A 15,542-nucleotide genomic window follows, 5' to 3' on the forward strand; every position below is an offset into this window, starting at 1 on the left:
TGATAAACACAGAATAATTTAGGTTGGAAGGGACCTCCAGCAGATACCTGTATCAAGCCTGTGGTCAGAAAAGGTCTAGATGCTCAGGGCTGTGTCCAGTCAATTCTTGAACAACTCCAAGGATGGAGGTTCCACTTGTTAGGGCAATTTGCCCCAGTATATGATCACTCTCCTAGTAAGCATTGCCCTCGTAATAATTAGAATTTCTCATGTTCCAACTTAATGTCTGCTGCCTCTTGTCATGAGTCATCCTGGAGTACCTCAGCTGGCTTCTAGCTTTTTTTTCACAACAGCTTAGACCTTCTGAGCAGCACATATACGTGTTTCATGTGTGACAGCTGCCTTTGGGTTTCTCAGCTATCCCAAGGCAATCCAGTGACAGCATGCCCCTGTGTTTGGGAAGTAGAATTGAGTCTGTATTCATTGCAAACACTTTGTGACCAAAGAGATCACACTGTTTTCCAGAGCACTGAAAAGATACAGGCTGTGCAGCCTCTTGTAAGAGCACGCAGTGAGGGTATAAGCTCACAAAAGAGGCTTTTCCCTTTTTGGAGGTCCTGACACAGTATCTCAAGTGACACTTGCTTTGGGCTGGAGTAGGGCGTTTTATTTGGCTGTTCCCCGCAAAGAATTTTAGGGCTATTGCTGAACTTACCTTTGTGTGCACGTGCAGGCAGGCAATGGAAATGGCAGATTTCATGCAGCTTTATAAGTCAGACATCCAAACTGGTCGCCATGCATACTACCAGTGGAGAGAAATAGCATCATCTCTCTGAGTTGTTTCAGACATCGCCTACTTTTGCTTGATGAACGCTGCCCTTCAAGTCATTTTCCACTAAAAACAGTCACTTGAGGGCAAAGAGCACGGTGGTTTTTCAGAAGAGCAATGTGAGGCCATTCACATTAAGGGTCTTTCGCTCTGCCTGAGCTCATCGGAAGCTGGTCCCACGTTGTGGTATCGTGTGTCTGCTAATCAGGATCCCTGCAGCAGGAAATACCTCAGGATAATGGGAGCTGAAGTCAGAATCTTTTTCATCACATCCCAGCCTAATCATACCCTGAGGGAGATGGGTACCAAATTACAGGGCGTGCTGGCCTCTTAAATCTGGAGGCTGTTCAGATAAACAATAACAAGCAAAGCAGAAGTCACTCAGAGAGAAACTCAGTGAAATGTAATCTCTGGTTGGGTTAAAACAAGGCATCTGGGAGAGCACTTCCCTCTCCACGCTCAAGTGTCATTTGTCAAAACTGACACTTAGGTTTCACACCCAGGCCTACTTTATTTACACTTCTAAACATGAAGTCCATCAGCTTGAAAGGAGTTGTGGCAAGTAACAGAGAGCAGGCAATCATCCAGTACCAGTCAAGGGAAAGCAGTACGGTGACAGAGCTTTAACAGTCTGTGGAAAAGACTTGGATTTTCAACATTTGACCTCAGAAGGTTCTACCTGTATTGCAACAAATAAGAGATGTTTCCTTAAGATGGGCTTCTTGCCTCTCTTTGGCAGGAAATAGCCTCTATTCATGGCTGCAGGCTCTCAGTAGATAGTCCTGAGAGCAGTGGTCCTGAAGGTAAGCCCACACAGAGGGCCCTGTCATGTACTTGAAGAGTAGAAAGTTTGAAGCTTTAAAAGACTGCAGATATTAACTCCTGTGACAAGTCTTGGAAGTGGAGTTAACGGCATCTGAATCAGTGTTGAGAAGAGGCCAACATTCTACAGGAATGAGTTCATATAGAATTCATTGCACTTGTAGAGTCCTGCTTCAGAAATGGAGTATATAGAGCAACAGAGGGAAAGACGAGAGGTTATTATTCACTAACTTGTAGATATATCCACAAGCAGTAAAGCTATCTTAACCATCTTTGTTCCAGAGAAATCATCAGTGTGACTCTCTCCATACTCAGAGAATTGCCCAATTCACAATTTCATTGTCTGGATACACGCCACCGTCCCTAAACCATGAGAGTGGGAGATTCACAAAGGTAGCTTTGTTTGAAGGCTTAGAGCCTAATGGTTCTCAGAATCACAGAATGGCCAGGGTTGGAAGGGACCTCAAGGATCATGAATCTCCAACCCCCTGCCACGTGCAAGGCCACCAACCTCCACATTTAATACCAGACCAGGCTACCCAGGGCCCCATGCAATCTGGCACTGAACACCTCTAAGACGGGGCATCCACAACCTCTCTGGGCAGCTGTTCCAGCACCTCACCACTCTTATAATAAAGAATTTCGCCCTGACATCCAATCTAAATTTTCCCTTCCTCAACTTCAAACCTTTTCCCTTTGTCCTGCTGTTATCTACCCTTCCAAAGAGTTGGTTCCCCTCCTGTCTGTAGGCTCCCTTTAGGTACTGAAAGGCTGCAGCGAGGTCACCCTGCAGCCTTCTTCTCTCCAGGCTGAACAAGCCCAGCTCCCTCAGCCTGTCTTCGTAGCGGAGCTGCTCCAGTCCCCTGATCATCTTTGTGGCTCTCCTCTGCACCCCCTCCAACAGCTCCCTGTCTTTCTTGTACTGGGGACTCCAGATCTGGACAGACCTGGACCTTTCTCCCTAAGTGGATCTGACTGCATCCATTCTTTCTGGCTCACAGAAACCTCCTATTCTCTTCTTCTGCAAGAACTGCAGTTGTGAAGCTTGTACTCCTCAGTTTTTATTCTTGATGACTACATGCAGTGCATTCAGCTGAGCACAAACACAGGGTTCCAATGTACACGTGGCCCTGTTTGGCCTTAGCAGGTTTCGTTCTTTCTCCACCATGTGCTAAGAGCTCAATGGGGGAACAGCTCTTACGCTTTCCTTACCTCCATCCTCCTAACAATTGTGTTCAAACCCAAGTCAGAGCAACCCAGACACTCCATATGGTATTTTTGCCTTTCTGTACTGCCTTGAGTAGTACCCATTGCTGCCACTCATTTCAGGAACTATATAATTCTGCCATAGCCACACTTGAATTACCAGGAGTGAGTTTTCTGATATGTCTCAAATCCGTTTTACAGCATCACAGTCCATTCATGTAACTCTGCAGAGTAGTGCTTCGTGCTTTGCTTGCTCCACACGAGGATCAGGTTGTGCTTGTAGTAAGGTGGAGACTTGCATAATGCTTTGGGATGGAAGCATTTCAGATTTTTTGGCAAGAGAAATGTTGGCGCTGCGCGTTGGCCTTCTTAACACCCATGTGCCCACCATCTGTCCTCCACATGCCAAATAATGTGTTAGAGAGCTGGCAGGAGCCTGCACTGCTCTCTGCCAGTTGTAGGGTTACACCTGAAGGCAGTGGCAGGGTTATAGAGGGAATTGAATAGCATCCAAGAGAACCCCAGAACACAAATCTTTATATATGTAAATGCATGAGCTGCAGACAAGGTGATGGGATGCTTTCAGATTTCTTTTTTCTTTTGCACACTGTTATGAACCTTTACTTCATGCCAGCGAGGCTTTTATAGCACAAGAGGATCATCCCCTGGGCATGCTATGGGAACTGTCTGCTTCCTCAAAACCATAAAAAATGATGCATTAATGTGTGAGCTACATTTACAGAGGGAAGTGTTGAGATCTGAACGCACCTGGGAAAACAGCCACGGTAAATTAACATTTACCATCACTGATAGATCCAATCAAACAACAGGGTCATCTTGGAGGAACTGCAGAGCACTTCTAAAAAGATGAGAAAGAGATTGGCTAGTTGGTATCACCTAGCTTCTCTTCCTGTATTTTATGATGACTGTTAATCAGCCTTTTCTCAAATAAGGGAACAACGTGACACGTTCACATTTGCAGGTCTCAGCAGCTCGCTGATCCTCTATTGGACGGTAACACTTGTGTATCACCTGCTGCTGGCTGTTAGCACTGGGGCTGTCAGGAGAGCGGTGTGAAGCTGGGCACTGCAGCATCCAGAAGCACACAGTGCTGTTAGCATGGATGATGTGCTGTGAAGTGAATGTCTAGCAGTGGCTGTGGCTTGCCTTGACGGCTTGGGAGAGTTCCTACTCCTTGTAACTGTTCCTTAATGAAATTCCTTTGGATAATAGATCCAGAAACATTGAAAATGTCCACTTTTCCAAAATAAATGTTTCATTTTCTGCTGAGGTGAAGCAAATTACAGATGGGAAGGAAGCTCTGCTGGTATACAAGATGTAACAAAACCTGACGTGATGCGTTTTCAGAAAAGACAGGCTCGAGTGTGCATTTTGCAAGGTCCTTCTGCAATAAACTCAAAAGAGCATGGGCAGCTATTCTGAAAGAAGCTCAAAAAAGCTCTGCCAGACCTGCTTTAGCACTTGAGGCAAACTCTTGCCTCCCCTCTGGGGCAGACATTCTCCTTAGAAACCTCAGGGTTTGCTCCTCAGTGTGTCAGGTCACATACTGTCATGGGTGCAGAGAATGCATGGCTGCTTTCCTTTTGATGAGGACAGGAAAACCATTACTCTATCTGAGTGATCTGAGGTTACTTTCCAAGGTGTGCCAAGGTGATTTCTTGAACTGCTGTGGAATCAGTCAGCAGAATATATTAGGATGAACTTCTCAGCATTGGCTTAACACTTACAGTACTTTCCAGAAATGTGAGAGACCTTGGTGCAAAGAGATCTCAGCTAAGAGTGTCCCATCTGCTGGGGGTGTGAACACATTGCTCGTTCTGCTTTTTTTCCTAAGCTCAGAGCCCCTTTTTTCAGAGGTATGTTGGCTCCTGAAGGACTCAGCTTCAGGTACAGCATTGCTATTGATCACGTTAAGCAACCTCTGCTTTCTGCACCGTCTAAAAGCCAATCTCCTCTGCTTGGAAGGGCTCTCGCATGCCTCCAGCACCTTATGGAATTCCACTGCAAACGTAAATTGCTTGGTTTCTGTGTTGCTTTTGGAGCTCTGTCAGGGGAGTGTGAGGAAAAGGCTGTGCCCCAGAGAGCGGTGGGCATTGGAACAGGCTGCCCATGGCAGTGGGCACAGCCCTAAACTGACAGAGCTCAGGGAGTGTTGGGACTCTCAGACACTGGATTCGGGTTTGGGCAGCGCTGTGTGGGGCCAAGGGTCCCCTTCCAACTCAGGATGTGCTATGGTTCTGTGACTCCACGCTAAAAATCTGTCTAGAGAAGGGAAATCCCATGAAGCCAGCTGCAGTAACACAGCAGTGCTGATCTGGGAGATTCTGCAAACTTGTAGACTCTAACCACATTATTATAGGCCTGGTTTATGGTCAGCTAGTAGTGATTATCGTGTGTTTTCTGTCATTTCCTCCTTCCGCTCCATTCCCTTCTGTTTGTTTCAGATGTTCTTTAAACAAGAGCGTAGTGCTGGATTAGGATGGACTTTCTGCATTACCCTTCTGTTTTCTGTAGTGCCTGGCACTGCAGGGCTCTGTTTCTGCACTAAAGCCCAAAGAGGGCTGCAGTACAAATACATGATTGCTATTACATATGACTATACAATTTTGAACCTGCAAATATTAGGGAAAGATGTTAGAGCAATTCCTTTCCCAGGGAGCCAGAAGTCTAATTTAGTTAGGATTCAGCCAGTGAGAACCTTATTCAAGCAAAATCAAAACAGAGGAGCTAAGAGAACAGTAATATCTAACATGATCACAGAGACATTGCTATTGTTCCTCACATTTGTTTTGTGTTTCCTTTTCCTTCCTCACAGTGAGCCCAAAAGCTACACCTCTTCTGTTGAATAGGTAAAATTGTTCTCTGCAAAGCCTAAGAGGAAAAGTTATTAATTCCCCAGATCCAGGAGAAGTAAATTGTCAGTCCTCAGCTCAGGGCAGAACACCATTACTTTTGTAAGCTGTCCTGAACCCATGCATTCACATGAACAATAACTTGTGTTTTCTGCAGAAATACTGAGACATTCCTTTAGTCCGTGTTTGGGGAGAGTCTGAACAACTGATGCTGGGAAGGGTAAAATTTGATTTGCTTAAGGGTGAGGATAACACATTATGTTACTTCTACATCTAAATGCCTTCATTTTAAACCCTCCCCATACAAACTCTCCTATTAATGCATCCAAAAGCATCACAGGGTGACACAGTGTCCCCATTGAAGGTGATACTGTTGTCTGGTGAATGATACAGGAAGAAGAGTGGAAGGCAAGAAGCGGATGAGGTGAGAGCCACAATTATGTGCAATCAGAGCATCTTATGTTTTCAATGGCAGTGAAAATATTGCTGAAAGCCAACATATTTTTACTGTTCTTTTCTTTCTAGTCTTGCTTCATCTAGCACAGCTTCTCAATGAGCTCTTCCCACTGCAGTCAGTGGCAAAAACTCTCATTCTCTTCAGCAGGAGCAATACTTGAATTTGTCATGTATGCCCTATGTACCAGCAGGTCTGTCCCTACGTGTGGCCCTCCTGTTCTATCCTGACACTTGACATGCAGCACCTGTCAGAGCCAGCTTAAACACATAATAACACTCCCAGATGAAAGTTATTTGCATTCTGTTGTTGATGTTAGCATGACAGATTTTTGTTGCAGCATCCATAACTCTGTAGAAATGCTCCATTATTCAATCTCAGTGAGCTAAGACGCTGCCCATTAAATCAGCCAACACAATTGTGGGGCCATGAAAAGTCACAGCTAATTTGAAATTTTATTAGCTCTCAGCTGATCTTGTTTACTGCAAAAGCAGTCTCTCAAAACCAGTCCTTTGCTTCTGTGTGAAATTCTGCTCCTTGAGGCTTTGTTGGCACTGCATGATGGTGGTTGAGGGACTTGGAACCCAGACTCCTGTGGGATTTGTGAGCACTTTGCAGCCAGCAAGTGCAGCAGCAGTCCATGGAACACAGGGGTGGTGGCCCCTTGCTGCCAGAGAGTGCTTATTTTTCAGGCTTATAGTGGCTGTGACCATGGCAATTAGTTTTTCTTCTGGAATATGTCACGTAGTTCAGAGGTAAGCCAGAATACCTGCATCTCCCAATGAGCAGTGGAGCTCAACAGGCACACTTTCTCCTATCAGTTAATGGCTGGTTTTGTGTCCTTGGCTCTTAATCCACTCCCAGCAAAGGAGGCTTTAGGGGAAGCCAGAAAGTCTGGACGTGAGGGCTTACATGCAAGAAAGATAGTCATAAAACTGCTTTAGTTATTCCTCTGCCTGCCCCCTCCTTCATGTCCCATGCAGCCAGCCTCCTGGGAGATGTGGTGCTTGCCTGCATTAAAAGAGAGTGGCCAGCAGGAGAGGGAGGTGATCGTCCCCCTCCATCGGCTCTTGTGAGGCCCCATCTGCAGCGCTGCGTCCAGGCCTGGGGCCCCAGCACAGGAAGGACGTGGAGCTCTTGGAGCGGGTCCAGAGGAGGGCACTGAGATGAGCAGAGGGCTGGAGCAGCTTTGCTGTGAGGAAAGGTTGAGGGAACTGGGCTTGTTGAGCTTGGAGAAGAGAAAGCTGCAGGGAGACCTCATGGTGGCCTTCCAGTACTTGAAGAGAGCGGATAAACAGGAGGGAGAATGGCTGTTTGTGAGGGTGGATAGTGACAGAACAAGGGGGAATGGTTTTAAACTGAGACAGAGGAGGTTTAGGTTAGATCTTAGGAGGAAGTTTTTCACACAGAGGGTGATGACACACTGGAACAGGTTGCTCAAGGAAGCTGTGGATGCCCCATTCCTGGAGGCATTCAGTGCCAGGCTGGATGTGGCTCTGGGCAGGGGGGTTGAAACTAGATGATCTTTTCAACCCAAGCCATTCTATGATTCATAACACATGTGGAATAGCTTCAGTTTGTCAGTGGTTTGGGTTTGTGCTTCTTTTTTTTTTGGCTTGGAACCATTAACTCATTGAGTGATAGATACCAAAGAGCATGAGGCACTTTCCTCCAATGCACCTGAATCTTCCATGAGACACAGCCCTGACTCTCCACACCAACCCCAGCAGCTCCAGATTTTAAAAACTGCCTAATTGTTTTAGGTGGCTCTTGAAACGTCATGAAGGGTATGGTATTCAGAAAGTGATGGGCCACATGCAATGTCTGAAAGCCACATAATTTTAGGTCATCTTAAGTTTGGCATCCAGGTGAGTATTTTTAGAAGACTGTTGTGACACTGAGAGACTTGTGAAACTCGTTCTGAATAAGGTCAGCATTCAGATCCGTTGTCATGATCTCACTTAGCTGCCCCAGTTGCTCCAGTCAGAGTGTTTTAAAAAAAAGCCAGGATAGCAATGACAGAAAAACTGCACTCTCCTGAATATCAAACCTGGGCCCATCCTCTGCAGGCAGAAAGAAATTGATGTGAGCTGGTGGTAGACAGTCAGAATGCATTCCTCTCTGTCTATGCACTCTGACTTTTAAGAATACAGGGCAAAAATCTGATATGGGGAAGATAAGAAAAGGAGGTGTTTGAGGACATGAGATGGAACAGCTGTCTGCAACACCAGTAAGGAACATGCTGAAAACATCTCCAAGATGTAAAGATTCGTTTCAGATGGAAATGCAAAAGAACACAAAATGGGTTAAAATCTGGCACAGTAACAGATCTCTGAATTCATTTGTTTAATGAATGGTATCTGTGGTTGAATCTGCTTCTAGAGTGGCTCCTTGGAATTGCTTGTTGCATCCAACCCTATTCAGCACTGTCAAGTACAGTTTAAATCTTTCCTGATAAAATCGTTGTATCACCGTATATCACCAAATCATGCTTGATATGGTGATAAATACATACCCAGATCATTTTGATACGGAGTGATCTGACATCACTACACGATCACAATCCAACAAAATCTTAAGGCAGCAGAATGCAAGGTAATTCCCCTGGGAACAAAGCAAGCATGCAATCCTTATGGGTTGGGTGACTCTTGAAAGGCAAAGGCTCAGAGAAGGATTTAGAGGTCCCAGGGATAATTGTCTCAACATGAGTTCTCAGTGCAATGCTGTTTGCTGTTGCTAAAAGGCTACTGTGAACCTTAGCATTTAAAAAAAAAAAAAAAGAAAGTGCAACAAAAACCAGCACAAAAGTAGAGAATTGCTATCTCTTCTCTACCAATATTGCTGCCTCAATTGTTTCATGTCCAGTTTGTTGGCCCCATGTGAAATCACTGAAAAATCTAAATCCGGCAGCTGGAAAATAAACAAGAACTTTAGTCTTGTTCAGCTGTTCAGAAGTGGGGTTTGAGTAGCTTGTTGCTCTGTGTGGCAAGACTTGCACATGAAAAAGGCATCTGATCATGCAGTGCAGAAGGATATTGGTTACCTTGAAAGGCAAAAAAAAACATTCAGTTGTGAGATATGGGAGTTAGACAAATTCAACCTTGAAATAAGATGCAGTTTTCTAGCAGTAATTAAACATCTGAATGGCTTACCGGAGGAAGTGGTGGACTGACTGTAATCAGATGTCTTTGAAATATGAGATATCTTTCTAAAAGACAGGCTTTAATCCAGTTCTGGGGGAAAAATGAACAGCTTGTATATAGCAGTCTGACAGGGAGGTCAGAGTAGCTTTTGTGACCCTAAAGCATATAAACTATTGCAAACACTCTACAAAGCACTTTCAGTCTTGCATTGGTACAATTCAACAGCACATTTGTTGTCTGGTCTGAGGTGCCACGGTCATATGGCTGAGGGAACTGGGATGGTTCAGTTTGGAGAGGAAAAGGCTGAGGGGAGACCTTATTGCTCTGTACACATCCCATGTAACAGCAAAAGGTCAAGATTTAATGGCCTTAAGTTGTGCCAGGGGAGGTTCAGGTTGGATATTAAGAAACATTTCATCTCAGAAAGAGTGGTGAGGCATTGGAGCAGGCTGCCCAGGGAGGTGCAGAGGTGGTGGAGTCACCATCTCAGAAAAGGGTAGAAATGGCACTGAGGGACATGGTCGGTGGGCACAGTGGGATGGACTGATGGCTGGACTAGACGATTTTAGAGGTCTTTTCCAAACTTAATGATTCTATGATTCTGTATCATGGCTTCCACGTTCAAGAGCCCATTGCTATTTATCATAAAACACAGAATTGTTTGAGTTAGAAGGAACTTGTGAAGGCCATCTAATCCAACTCCCCCGCGATGAACAGGGACACCTACAGCTCCTTCAGGTGGTCAGAGCCCTGTCCAGTTTGAGTGTCTCCAAGGATAGGGCATCCACCACCTCTCCAGGCAAGCTGTTCCAGCGACTTACTACCCCTATTGTAAAAAGCTTTTTCCTTCTAGCCAGTCTAAATCTCCCCTGATCTGCTTTAACTCTCGCTGTTCTCTACGCCTCAGCCAAAAATGGCCTTTCAGTTTTCCAAGCTAACTAAATGTATTGCCCTGAAAATGCTGTTATGTGAGTAGCTAAACTCCAACACTTGAGGGCCTGAATGGATCTAAGGTGTCCATGGCAAACCTCTCTGGTGTAATTACTTCCACCTTACTGCATACAGGCCTGAAACATATTAATTGCATAGCTCATCTGCAGGCAAGGCCTCGTCACTGCCGCGGTACAAAACATTGTCCTGTGCATCTGTTCTTCCAACATTTCTCTGCTGTTTCCTGCAAAGGCAACAGTTGCTTTCTGTCTTGCAGCTTCAGGTCCCAAATGCATTTCTGACGTCTGAAATGAAGACAGTAATGAAGAGGTATGGGGCAGCTGGTTTGCCATCCTCTCACTACATTGTCTTTATAGTGGAAAACATAATCAATGTGGAGGAGATAACGACAATATTATATCTTCCTTAAAACTATAATCAGTGCAGTAACAGTTGGCTTGTCTTTTTTTTTTTTCTTTTACATGTCTTTTTTTTCTAGGATGTAGCTATGGATAAGCAAGTTACATCTATGCAGGTCTCTGTTCTTAAACGGTATCTCAGATTCCATCTGAGATTTGACCTTCCAGAATCCTCCTGGCCTAATCATCTGCAGCGAGTCGTTTTTTTAATGGGCAAATAAAATGTAATTAGTTCTTTTTCATTATCACTAGTCATCAAGAGAGAAGGCAGATGGGTAGATTTTGTGCCCGAGCTGATAAATTTTTGTGGCAATTTTGTGAGGAGTTATAAAGATGTAGTGATATCAGAACAGACAGAGGTAAGGGTAATGGATGGGGTTTTGGAAAGCACTTTTGCTAGTCTCCCATTATCTTTAATGGCAGCTGCAGAGCACTTGTGGAAATGGCTTATTGGCAGGTGCTTGTGTGCATGGAGCAGGTTTTCCTCCCACTTTGACCCACACGTAGACTGGAAGCTCTGGGAGCACTCAACAGGCTTTCTTTCTGCTTTTCTTTGTGAGGGTGGCCACATGAGATGGTGTTGCAAGTGATGTTTCATGACACAAAAATCTTCCAAGAATGGGACAAGTCTAATTCAACAGAATACCAGTGCATGACATGCAAGCCATCATAAGCACTGCAGAAATAATAACAGATCAGATTCTCATTCTATTTATATTGCAGTAAATTCAAAGTAGTGCCAATAACAAAGGGCTTCTAATTCACACCAGTGTAAGTGGGATGAAACTGAAGCTCATAGTATGTCATAATGACAAACAAGTTTGTCTTCCTTTACTGTTTCCTTGACGTAGAAAATACGTTATCCTGACAATCACAGAATCATAGAATGGCTTGGGTGCATGGATCTCGAAGATCATCTTGTTCCAACCCCCTTTGCTGTGGGCAGGGTTGACATCCCCTAAATCAGGCACTGGATCTGGTTGCCCAGGGCCCATGTAGTGCCTGACAACTCCAAATCTAATCCCACTTCAGGAGAAACCTACCCCCTCAGGGCAATTTTGCTCTCCAAACACATTCATTTCTTACCAAAGGTGTCAGTAGGATGCTAGCTGTAGAGGTGGTTTCTCTGATACGTAGAACATCCAGCAACTACTCAGAGACCAACCACTGGTTTCACATAGCTCTCTAAACAGCCATCACATGGTAACAATTTTCATTCACTATCTACCTGTCTCATTTGAACTGGCGATTTGAAAAATCCCCAGAAAAAAAAAAAAAAGAAAAGAAAAATCCAGCTCCCTTATCTGTTTTCAAAATCCACCTCTACTACATGCTAACAACTTTTATTTCTAAATGTGATGCCTCACCAAACCTCTCCTGAGGTGGCATCTGAAAATGAACTGGGGAATGCTCCTGTGGTGATGGCAGGGGAGGTAATACTGGCTGTGTGTTTGATGAGTGGACAGATGTACAAATTCATTTTGCTGGACTACATTTGGCAAGCTTCTTTCATGTATGTCCACTGCTATTACTGTTGTTATTTTTAATGTACTGTTGGTGAAAATACAGTATTTATATCCTGAGAGTTTCAAGGTTGCCTGGTTCTCTGAATCTGCATGAAATAACTGTGACAAAAGCCAAATGAGACTGAATACTTCCAGCAAAATGTTTGCCTTCTCATTTATCTGGCCAGAATCTCTAGTGGGGTAGATGTGTAGATCTCTCTATAGCCATTGTAGATAGCATGGCTTTCTCCACTACTGAGTCCTGCTGGAAGGACTGTTACCTTTGGTGTGATTTAGTTGACCTGCTATTTGTAGAGGGAACAGGAACAGCGTATGAAAATCATTGATCCATGAACAGAAAGGAAAAACAGCAGAAAACTTGAAGGATTGTGGAATCATCTCAGTGACCAAGAGGGGAAATGATGCTGTTTTTGGAGTTTGAAGGGAAAATGCATTGCTCTATGCAAGCATGAAGTTCATGTTTCTCTATGTGTACATTATAAAGAGCTCTTGCACCCTGATTTCTGCCATGTTTCATGTTCCATTTGCTCTAAAGTCTTCCTTATCCTTCTGCAGATGGCCTGGTGGATTGCATGGACCCCGACTGCTGCTTGCAGCCACTGTGCCATGTCAACTCACTGTGCCTGGGCTCCCCGGACCCCCTAGATATCATCCAGGAGACACAAGCACCCATCTCCCAGCAGAGCTTGCATTCGTTCTACGATCGGATCAAGTTCCTGATTGGCAAAGACAGCACTCACATCATCCCAGGAGACAATCCCTTCGAAGGAGGGTAAGTGAATTCTCGTTTTTCTTCAGTAAAAGTGTGAGCCACTTAGCCATGGTAAGATGTGAAATGGCAAATTGCTTTAAGAAGGAACATTAGCAAGATGCAGAACACAGGAAAGGTTTCGGGGAAGTAGACCTGTGAAAAATTTTGGGGTGATCTAATTCTGGTGGATGTCTCGTCATCTTCAATAGGAATCAATGATCCTTATGGGTCTCTTCCTACTCAGAATATTCTGATTCAGGATGTTCCATGATTCTATGGAAACTTAGGCTATTATTTCTTACTGAAGTAAGAAAGATGCTTCTCTCCCAGGAGTTACACACGTCCTTCCTTCTCCAATCTCAAGGAATGAAAGCCATTTATTCAGCACTTTCCAGAAGTATTTAGTAGACAGCAATGGCAAGCCTTCTACAATGTTAAACACAGGTTTGACAGAGCCAACAAAGAGGGAAGCTAACACAAACTTTAAAATCTTTGGTATGGCTTCCAAAAGCCTAGATAAAATCTTGCAGTGCAGGGAGGGCTGTTAGAGTGACTTCTGATGTAAACAATCGAGTGGGATATACACTGATTGTAGTACTGAGACATTCTTTTTCACTACATTGCTCATCAAGAGATAGGAACTAGCAAATCATGTGTAGCTCATGTCTCTGACTGCTTTTCAGGCATTTGTTTAAGGGCATGCCTGTCTGTCAGGAGAGACAGTCCCTTTAAAACCATGTGCCTGAAGCAGGATGCCACAATACATACCCTGGGGCATCAGCTTCTTAGATCATTCAGTGTCCACTCCGAATGTTGCCTTTCAGAAGTGGTGACCCTGAGCCACGAGGTGGTTCTCAACACTTACATTTGAACTCCACTGAATTCCACCCCATCATTAACTGCTTACTGTCAGCTTTCCCACGCACAGCAGTGAATAGCTTGGCACTGAAGCTACGCAATCCTCGTGTTCCTGCAAGTAGTTATTTGAGTACTTGCATCTCAGCAGGCCTCTCAGGCCCTTTGGGTGTAACCAAGTGCTCTTTGAAGAAGGGACATTGCCAGCATCCAGTGGGTATCACCCCCCATGGGTATCACCTCCCACATATTGACACCTTCAGTGGTCTACAGCCTGACCTCAGATATGAACCACGTGAAGGCATGCCAGTGTGGGAGAACTGGCCTAATGTGATAGTTTCTGATTTGTCTTGCTGCCAAGCCCTCCATGAAAGCTTATGGCAATGATTCAGATTAAGGCCAAACAGTCATTCTGTAGCAAACAGTTTTCCTTTGCCAGCATTCTCAAGTTTGCACATTCTGGGTACTGAGCAGCCTAGGCTCTGGACTAAATGCTGGAACAGTGAATTCTCTGTTGTCAGTTGTTGTAATTCGTTGTTCTAAAATCAGGTCATGGAATACAAAATTGTTTGTACTCACAGTTTCATTTTTTGATATATTTAGGGTTGTAGTTCATCAGTTGAATGCACTGTTGGAAGTCTTTCCACAGTGGACTGTGGTACCAGGGCCACGTGTAACTGTCTTGTTTGATAACTAGAGTATTTCAGCAGCATGTATATTGGGCTTAACAATATTTTCTGTACAGCTAAAGAACTGTAGGAATCAACATGCATGCGTAATACCAATTTGCAGCTTCTCTTTAAAGGCTGCTGGCATTCAGCAGCACACAGAGGTTAGGGGAAGAAATGAGAATTTCTCATTCTACATTGAATTTGCTTCTGGGAGTGCCAGCAGAGAACCAGAAACAGTGTCACTTAGGGCCACGTAAATTCCTAATGGAGGTACGTGTGTTTCATAGAACTAATAGTAGATCTCTATGTAGAAAGGAATTACTTTCCTTCTGTAAACATTCTGCTAAATATTCAGGATTCAGAAGGAGCACCTGCTAGCAGTAATGTTTATCTGGCATATAGATTTCTAGAGTGAAGGAATGCAGAGATTCAAATCATTAGGAAGGATTTTAATGATTACTTTTCATTAACTACAGTGGAACTAATAAATGGAGCTCCTTGTTCCATTTAATGCAAAGAATTACATAGAGATAGTGATGACTGTAAAGATTGCCATTCTTAAAATATGAACATAGGGTGTATATTGCTAAATATGCTCTACAGACTTACCACCTTAGACTGTAATTGTCCTGCACCTTTCAAGTTAAAAATCTGACTCATCACAAGAACAGTTGCAGATAACAGCAGAAGACTCCAATAAAAGGTGTATTTTCCCATGAGAAAGCACTGCAGCACACAGTCTGGGTTTCTTGGTCTGTTGAGCTGCTAAAAATGACATTACATTTTTGGGTTATTCCATTGCTTCCACTGTGATTCATGAAGTCTTCTCCTTGGTGCAGATCAAGACAATACGCTGCCCATAAAGCTGTGGTGCCCCATCCCTGCAGTGCCCAAAGCCAGACTGGACGGGGCCCTGGACAGCTGAGCTGATGGGGGCAACCAGCCCACAGCAAGGGTTAGAGCTCACTGATCATTACAGGCCTTCTAACCTAAGCCATTCTGTGATTCTGTGGTTCTTTGATTCTGTGATTGCTGGGCATGCGATATCCCACTTCCATCCAGGTCCCTTCATGGCTGGAGTTCGATCCATGCCACTTGCTGTAGGCAGTCCCATAAGCAGAGG

The 15,542-nt window shown here is 44.3% G+C and overlaps 1 protein-coding gene across 1 annotated transcript in view; it reads left to right on the forward strand.

The window, feature by feature from the left end:
• TENM4 (teneurin transmembrane protein 4) overlaps positions 1-15,542 on the forward strand; it is a 1,593,907-nt gene that overhangs the window by 1,482,503 nt on the left and 95,862 nt on the right. Inside the window, exon 27 of the mRNA XM_048933792.1 lies at positions 12,698-12,914. Within this exon, the coding sequence (XP_048789749.1) occupies positions 12,698-12,914 (217 nt within the window). The remainder of the gene's footprint in view (positions 1-12,697; positions 12,915-15,542) is intronic.

This window comes from Lagopus muta, chromosome 1, assembly GCF_023343835.1.
Source record: "Lagopus muta isolate bLagMut1 chromosome 1, bLagMut1 primary, whole genome shotgun sequence".
NCBI classification, from domain to species: Eukaryota; Metazoa; Chordata; class Aves; order Galliformes; family Phasianidae; genus Lagopus; species Lagopus muta.